Here is an 8,747-nt window from a genome sequence, read left to right as displayed (position 1 = left end):
TCTAACAGTCTACCTATTTTGTACCTTCAATTATATCTCAAGTGCAAGATCAGACGAGTACTATAACCTGCATAAAATCAAATGAACATCTGATACAGACCACTTTTCCTAAGTTCCCAACACCCGACTGAAAAATATTATATATACAATTTAAGACGAGAAATATCAAAAACAATGTTCTACATGCACAGACACAGCCAAACCTAGTCTCTCAAATAGAAAATCTTTGGTTAAGCCAAACATCAAATAGCCTTTGGAACAGATGTCCTCTGTTCTATTTTTATGTATCTTGGTGCATCACTTGCTAAACAACATTGGACATATATGAATAAGAAAAAATCAGATTAAGGACAAGATTGTTGCCTGAGATGCTGCGTATCAGCTGAGAAGATCCTTCCCATTTAGCTATTGTAAATATAAATACAAACCAACTCAAACCTTTCTAGAAATAGAAATTCAATATCAAGCTTATGATACTGCTATCAGGAATAAACCATGTAGTTTTCAAATCTAACCATTGACCCAAGTTTTAAGAGTAGTGGTTCACAACACCCCATCTCTCATGAGGATGAATGGAAAACTTAATACTCATTGCATCCAGAATCATAGAGGTGAAGCACTGGACCAATTACCATAAAATGTTGTAACAACTTTTTGTGTCTAGATTAAAAACCAACTTGGACATCAAAGAAATATTTATTCAAGAAGCATTTGACGGAAAATCCCAACCCTTGATTATAGGACATCACCGGACATCATCTGAGTATTTACTATTAATAGAAAACAAAAAGGTAGTCATTTCTTGCTACAAAACATTTCACTTTATATTTAAAAACCAAAATAAATTGAATGAAAAGCATTAGATATCTGAATTTTTGAAATATCTACAAACTAAATGACTGATGTATATACTTACAGATACCATCTTATAATTAAGAACAATTTTTGCACCTACAAGCAAATTTGCAGGTGTACATGGATTTTGAGCAGAATGTCATAATAGTTTAATTGTAAAGTGAATGAATGCTTATAAAATAGCTCATGAAGAAAAGCAGGAAGGCTCCTCCATGTTCTAAAAGAAACCTTATTATTATTGATATCTCACTTCCAAATACATATTCAGATGCGCAAATGAATGCCTGCTGCAATGTTAGCAATACAAATCTCAAACTAACATCTAATCAGAGGAAGTTAACTGGGATGCTGCAAAGTAGCCGGAAGGGTCCTTTCCGTTCAGCTTTGTGAATCAGAGGTTACCAACCAAAATTCAAACCCTTTCAAGAAAAAGAAATTTGCTATCAAAGTTGGTTATGATTTCTTCTTTTATCTTGAGATTTACAACCCATCTTGAAGATATTCAGCGCAAAAATATCTCCAAAAAAGAATGGGGCAAAATCCAAGGGAAATCAACTTCAGTGATGAAAACTTCAAAATTCTAAAATGAAAAGCTTCCACTTAACATCAACTTGTATTTTTCCCAGTCTACAGATTCCAGACTCGGCATTGCAAGCATGATGCAGAATGCAATCAAAACTACCAGAATTGTTGTCACAGTAGTTGCCTTAATGCATGCAGTTGTACGTGAAAGACGTCCCAAAATTGTCTTGCAGTATTTGTCAGCAGACTTCAGAGAAGTTTCCAGTTTAGCATCTCCTGCTTCGCTCTTCAGAGCATGTTGATGCTGTTATAGATTGATATAGAAGTTAATTGCTGGGTAAACTAGAAGAACTGATTGTAGTGCATACCACTTGTATCTTAAATGCATCCACATTAAATGTGCACCTCAGTTCTTAAAAAGTAAAGCTAGCGCATACCACTTATATCTTAAATGCATCCACATTAAATGTGCACCTCAGTTCTTAAAAAGTAAAGCCAAAATTAACATTTTTTCCCAGCAAAATATATTACTAATTACCTTTGATCTTAAAGACTTCAGGGTTTTCTTCAAGTCCTCCATTGGACTAAGCCTCGAGATAATGTTCTTCCAATCAGAAGTTAACTTCTCCAATATAACTGTACTGGCCTTTATGTGTTCAATGTGAAGTCTTTCCTGTAGAATTTATAAACGTATTGTTATCAAAAGCCTAAAATTGCACTAAAAATCTACAGAGTAATCAGCAAACCAAAAAAAAAAAAAAAAATTCAGATTTCCTATTTACTGCCTGTCTAGGTAAACAAACGAATTGATGATTAAGATGTTATGGAAATGAACATACCCACTGCTTATAACAATCTGAATTCTGACTCAGGCACCAAATAAAGATATCAGCAGCTTCATTTCTTAAGGGCAAGTTTTCTGCTATCAATGCTGGAAGAAAAAAGGTCAAGTTATACATCAAAATAAACAAGTTTATTTAAAATTTTAATGTTAAATGCAAACCATCATATTAGACATTGGAGAGAGCCCTCTACAAACAGGTTTCTTATATCTGAAGTTAAATTTTCAGTATATCAATCACTAGCAAATTGCATATGTATCCTATTTATGCTGGTTAGTAGAAAATTATCTCCAGCATACCATCGCTTATTGCAGTTAGGCTCAGAGGCAAAAGCTGTTGTGCCACTGGTCTAGTTGATTTACTTCTGTGAGCCCCTGCAAGGGCCAAGTCCTTTACAAACGGGTAAATCGCCACAAATCTTTCAGTTGCCTGCATCAAATAATCAATCCAAATTGTCAAATCAATACAACAAATCTTTAAGTAAACCCACCCAGAATTTCAAAATTAAGTTGCAAGAATGGGTTCTCTAAATTAACTCCTTCAATAACCTGAACAGTGTAAAAAATACAAACTTAAGTCAAGAAAATATTTTAAAATGTCTGACCTTTGTCCGAGCTGAATCAGATGGAAATGTTAAATGCAACAATATATTTAGTGCAGATGGTGAAACCAACCGATCCCCCTTTCTGATGGGATTATTTAATAAGATTGGCCGAGCTTTCTTTGTGTTATCAAGGATGCAACTGGATAAGCAGAGTTAAAAATAAATATAAATTTCAACAGTTTCAAAAGACCTATTTACAATAATCTATATATAAAAAAGACAACCCTTTTAAAAACAAACGATAGAACTAAATTTGCATGATTCTTATATAACATATTTGATGCAAGTTAACCAAAAATAGATGACATATTCCAAAGGCAGGCATTCCTTCAAATTCCAAATGAAACATTTTTTCTGAACAGCACAACCATGTAGTTTTAGTTCTCAAATTAAGTTAAGGTAATCGACTAACCTTTCTATCCATTGTAAAGTAAGATCTCTGGATAATGGTGTACTTGTTTTACCAACAGTTAATGGTAGCAGATTCTGAACCCATAACGACATTCCAATTGCCAGATCACCTTGGCATGCCTACAAAAACAGAAAAAAGAAGTGTTGTTTACTATGTAAAATAGCATTGCAAAAAATAACATAACTTTCAATCATGAACATAACAAAAAGCAAATTGGGGCACAAAAAAGGTTCATTGGCTAAGTGGATTGTTTTAATTAAACCAACCTGTGTGATGGCCCAAACAGTCATGTAAAGTTTGTCTTGGCCCTGAAACTGTGGTTCAGTCTTTATTGTTGTAGAGAGTTGCAATAAGAGGTCAGGTCTCTTCCTCAATAGCATTGCCAAGACCACAAATATTGCTATCTGCAGAATATTCGAATGTTCTTTAATCCACTTTATCATTTACTACAATAAAAGAAATGGGTTGAACTCAGCATGCCTATAAATCACTGATATATTTGTAACCAAAATCTCACCGCTCCTTTAACTGCAACTGGTTGTGTTTGCTTAGATCCTTTGTGGCCTGGTTGATGAGTGGCTATATCTTGCACGACACTACCTAAAGCCCACAACATGAACTCCTTCAGAGCCTCTGATGGCTGTTGATTGAGCCAGTCCGTTGAAGTCTTATAAACAGCTTCAGGAATGTAACAAAGAGGAGTCTGTAAGACAGAAACTACATGTTAGATGCACATTCAAAATTCCTTAAAAAAACAAGCTAAATGATTGCCTGAAAAACGACACCAATATTAGTTGAAAACTATTATTTATAAATTAAGCTGTATAGAGTATAATACTGTGTAACCCTAATTATAGGGCACAGTAACCTCTAGACTAAATCAATTTCCTAAACAAATGGCACGTCCACACAGTTGGCATTGTTTGAGCATTTATGTGAATCCTATACAGAAAAGTAGACACAATATTGTAAAATGAAGGTTCAATAAAAAGAATCATCAACAATGAAGAAAACATCATAAGAGATACATAGTAACCTCTAGACTAAATTTATTTCCTAAACAAATGGTACATCCACACAGTTGGCATTGTTTGAGCATTTATGTGAATCCTATACTGAAAAGCAGACATAAAATTGTAAAAAGAAGGTTTAACAAAAACAATCATCAACAATGAAGAAAACATCACAAGAGTTGTATTTAGCATACTAGAAAGATTCCACAATACAAAAGTTAGTCAACCACAATCAGAGGAATAAATTAAAGTATCAAAGGATGGTTCAATAACATCGTCATCCAGATTATCAAATAAAATAACAAGAAAAAAACATGTGTCCAATTACAAAAGAGCAATTTTAATGAATACAAGTTTAGCAAAATCAAATGTGTGAAAACTTTTAATTAAATTAATGCTATCATACCCACTCTTATATATCACATAGTCAAGAAAAAAGAAACCAAAAAAAAAAGCACTTTAATAATGATAATATATCTCAAGTCTGTAAGCCCACAACCAGACAACAAATCATATTCGAGAACACCAGAAATCATCATCTACTAGTAGACTTACTTCTGCAAGCTTGGCCACAGTTGACTCTTTCAATATTTTATTGATAGGAAACTGTGCAGGGGTAACAGCAACAAATGCACTTGCAAAATAATCCGCAAATCGCTTTAATTGAACATTAGGTGCGTTTCCATATGATTCCTGTAAATTTAAAACCAATATGAATATTAAAACCACATTTTTTATGTATCCTATAATTCAATTGTTTTTCGGTCCTGCGAAACACTAACAAATTCACATGGAAGTTAAAAGTTGTGCAAACTTTCTTAAGAGATGATCAAAACATTGCTCAAGAAAAGATCCCCCATTTGAGACAATCAGAAGTATTGCTAACAACCAATGATGCATGAATGTTACAATAAAAAATCGTAAGAGTTCCTTGGTAGTAGTTGCCTTTAAAGGACATCATGACAAAAATATAAATCCATAGGCCATAATCTTAGACAAACTTTCTAAAATTATATCACAAAGTCATGACAATTCAGCCATGATGCAATATGTAAAATGGCTAGAGAGGCAGTGAAATAGTCCATGCAAAAGAAAAAGAAATACAAAAACATATAACACCCGAAAATGAGATTCAACACTAAAGGATCCATGTCATAGAAATATGAGGAAAAATAAGGATGAAAAGTCCATTGAGCTTAAGGATTTCAAGTGATCAATGGCAGGAAAAAATAGCTTAACTGATCAACTGATGAAGCATACCAATGTCTAAATCATAATTGAATGCTACAGAGTTTTCACACATTACCGTAACTTCTGTAAGAAAATCAGCAAGATTTCCAGGATCAATTTTCGCTGCTGCTTCAGACAGAGTCACCTTCGGCTTCTTAGGCTTCTTCTGTTTAGGTTTTTTCTCTTCCCCATTATCTGCAAGTTTGCCCCCATCGGCACCATCACCATCACTGTCCTCATCAGAACCAGAGCCTGCAATTTTACCGTTACTTTCACTGCCAAGTCCAACACTTGCTATTGCAGCAGCTTTCTGCACCTCTGCTTTCTTTCGCCGTTCCTCCGCATGTTGTTCCAGAGACTGAAAAACGGAAGACTTCCCAACATCTCCATTTGATTTTGCCTTCTCCGGAGCTGCAACAGTATTTGCCTCCTTGGCATTATTCTTCCGGTTTCGTTTGGGATTAACAACAGTAGTCCAGCCATGATCCTTATTCTTTACACGGCCATTGTCATCTATCAAGGTCTCATAAGCATTCCCATTTCCATTCTCAGTACTGTCAATGCTATCCATCTCAACTCTAATTAACAAACAAAAGCTCCTCCAGCACAGAACTTTCAACCTGACGCATCACAGTTCAGAACAAAACCCATACCACAGATTTTAGACTAGATTTTCAGAGGAGAACAAAAATCCTTCAAATAAGAACTACAACCAAGTGTCAAGATAAATAATTAAAATTTCAGACCTATGGGAAAACGATTTCAACTGGACAATCACAGATCTTAAAACAACAAAATGCAGACACCATACACCAAACTTTCCCTACTAAGAACTAACAACATGCTGAAACGCACCACAACTGAAAAATCAAGTTCTAGAGAACCAATACTTTATATATTAACAAATTAAACAATTTTTTTATAAATGCATGACAACCTCCACAGAACTTAAAAGATCATGGAAGTCCATTCAAGTTCGATCCAAACCCTGGCCAAAGTCGGAAAACCCAAGTTCTCCAGGAGAGAATTTCCAAGAAACCAATCGTGGTCCAAAAACAGAGGTAAAACAAATTATCATGTGCTAAACTTTCTACTAGGCACAACAAACTTGATGTTGCATACTAAAGCTTATCAATTTCTATAAACTTCATGATTTCCTAGACAAAAATCCGAAGTGAGTAGGATAATTCTGCATCAGGCTACACAAAATACTCGGAATCTGACATTTCAGCTCTTCATCAGATTCTCATTAATGGGGAGATCCTGCTGCAAAAACCAAGCTAATCTCAAATGAAGGATCCAGTGACCAGACCCAGAATGTTGGATTCGACTTTTTTGCCCAGAATGAGAGAGATTTTTCAATATAATGACCCATCCTAAACAATTTATTGAAAACAAATTTTTCAATTTGAACAAAACTAGGTCTATCTAACACTTATAAGTTAAATTATTACAGCAGCACAGAAATTTCTCAGACACATGAAGACTAATTCAATTGAAAATGTTCATCAATACCATCTTAACCCGTCAAATATCAAAGTTCAAATATAGGGCAAATCGAGTAAACAAATATAATATTACACATCAGGATGATAAACCTTCAAATCCCAACATAAAAGGAACTGACTTGGAGAAAAACAAAGTTCTACGGGAAACAGACAATTACAATCTGATCAAATCTAAAACAAGTCTATCAATTTTACACTATTTTCATGGCACCACATAACTATTAGATGACAATCTACAAAAACAAATTCAAAAAACAACCAAAATGAAATACAATTAAGTAATTGCTTACAGAAGTTTCAACCAGTTCAATCAAAATTCTAATCAGGAACACATCAGGCAACCTTGAGCAAATGTAACGTAGACTGGAAACACCTTCAGAGCACAATCTACAAACCCACCAGACCTAAAAGTTTCAACTTCTACAGAACAATCATTTCGCCCTTAAAATTCACAAACTAATAGCTCCCAATATAAAGAGATTTTACACTAAATTTTCCAGCAAGCTCAAATATCCTTCCAAACCCTGGTCAAATCTAAAATTTTCATTTTTTCTCAACAGCACTTTGATATGCATCAAAGCTTCACCAAATCCAGCGATTTCAGGCACTTTTGACGAAAATTTACAAAACTACTTCAAAGCCTCACAAAACCTAGCCATTTTCGGCTGTATCAATCGGAAATTCTCACCTGCTTGTGCCGATCGCCCGTGATCCGCAATTCCCTCAAACTACAGAGATATTTCGCTCCGAATGTGCGTAACCCTCGACTAATTTATACGCCGGAGAAAAGAAAATTTAAAATAGAATAAAACGGTAGAATATAAAAATATTGAGTGGCCCTTCAGAATAAAAATGAATCTGCCTTTGTATATATCCGCGTTAAGGCTATTAATAGTTTTACACCGTATTTGCTTTTTCTAAATATATAAAATCCCAAAAAAGATATTAACAAATCGGATCTTAATGTTCTCTCAAGTCCGATGATGACGTGGAGAAAAACGTGGATACATCTTACAGGCAATTGCCTGTAATTCCAGTCACCTGATCGGCATGATTCGTTTTTTTAAATTTTTCCCCGAGGATACGATTGATAAAACCGAGGGTCGCTGGTTCGATCCACGCAAAACTTGTTCTCTGCCATATCACAACTTGTTCTATGCCATGTGTATGTTTTAATGCAAGGTGGTTGGATTTAATGCATGAACTCTCTAATATTATTATTAGTTCCGGCAGGAATACCTATGCATTCATGTCAACCCATATATACACATTAACATTAATCAATCAAATTCAAAAATTTAAAAGATTATATGCGATTTCAAATGTTTATATATTTTTTTAATTTTTTATTATTTTATAAATCACATTTTTCATCCATTCTATTGTTCCATACTATTTTTGGTAGGGGAGAAAATTAATTTTCTTCAACAAAAAATACAAATATTTCTAACAACTTCATCTTGCATTAATAAATGTATTAATTATAACTTTATCTTTTCCACATTTGTGACAAGTTGATAAGATTTTATTTTTTCAATCATTTTATCTTCCCCCTCACACAACATGTCTAATCAATATTAATTATCACAATCTATTAAATATCTTTTATTTTTTATTTTAAATATATTTATTATTTTTTGATGAATAGTCCTTTTCAATTAATAAAATTTACTAAGATTACAATTCACAAAAAAGGGTCGGGGGATACAGGATCACCCTACGAATGAGTTCAATCAACCGAAGCCGGAGTAAACAACATGG

At 34.0% G+C, this 8,747-nt stretch overlaps 1 protein-coding gene across 1 annotated transcript; it reads right to left on the bottom strand.

Moving 5' to 3' along the window:
* Nucleotides 1-1,068: 1,068 nt before the first annotated feature.
* Nucleotides 1,069-7,850, bottom strand: LOC149579965 (uncharacterized). Its single transcript, XM_089788100.1, has 11 exons — nt 7,675-7,850; nt 5,555-6,098; nt 4,804-4,941; nt 3,753-3,938; nt 3,502-3,639; nt 3,236-3,354; nt 2,824-2,962; nt 2,519-2,648; nt 2,217-2,308; nt 1,916-2,050; nt 1,069-1,681 (listed from the first exon to the last, which is right to left on the bottom strand). Exons 2-11 carry the CDS (start codon nt 6,047-6,049, stop codon nt 1,436-1,438), a joined length of 1,818 nt encoding a protein of 605 aa, XP_089644226.1. The 5' UTR covers nt 6,050-6,098; nt 7,675-7,850; the 3' UTR covers nt 1,069-1,435.
* Nucleotides 7,851-8,747: the final 897 nt, after the last annotated feature.

This window comes from Cupressus sempervirens, chromosome 1 (assembly GCF_028749045.1).
Source record: "Cupressus sempervirens isolate cs-2001-9-10 chromosome 1, ASM2874904v1, whole genome shotgun sequence".
NCBI classification, from domain to species: domain Eukaryota; kingdom Viridiplantae; phylum Streptophyta; class Pinopsida; order Cupressales; family Cupressaceae; genus Cupressus; species Cupressus sempervirens.
This window is presented reverse-complemented; position numbering and strand designations above follow the sequence as displayed.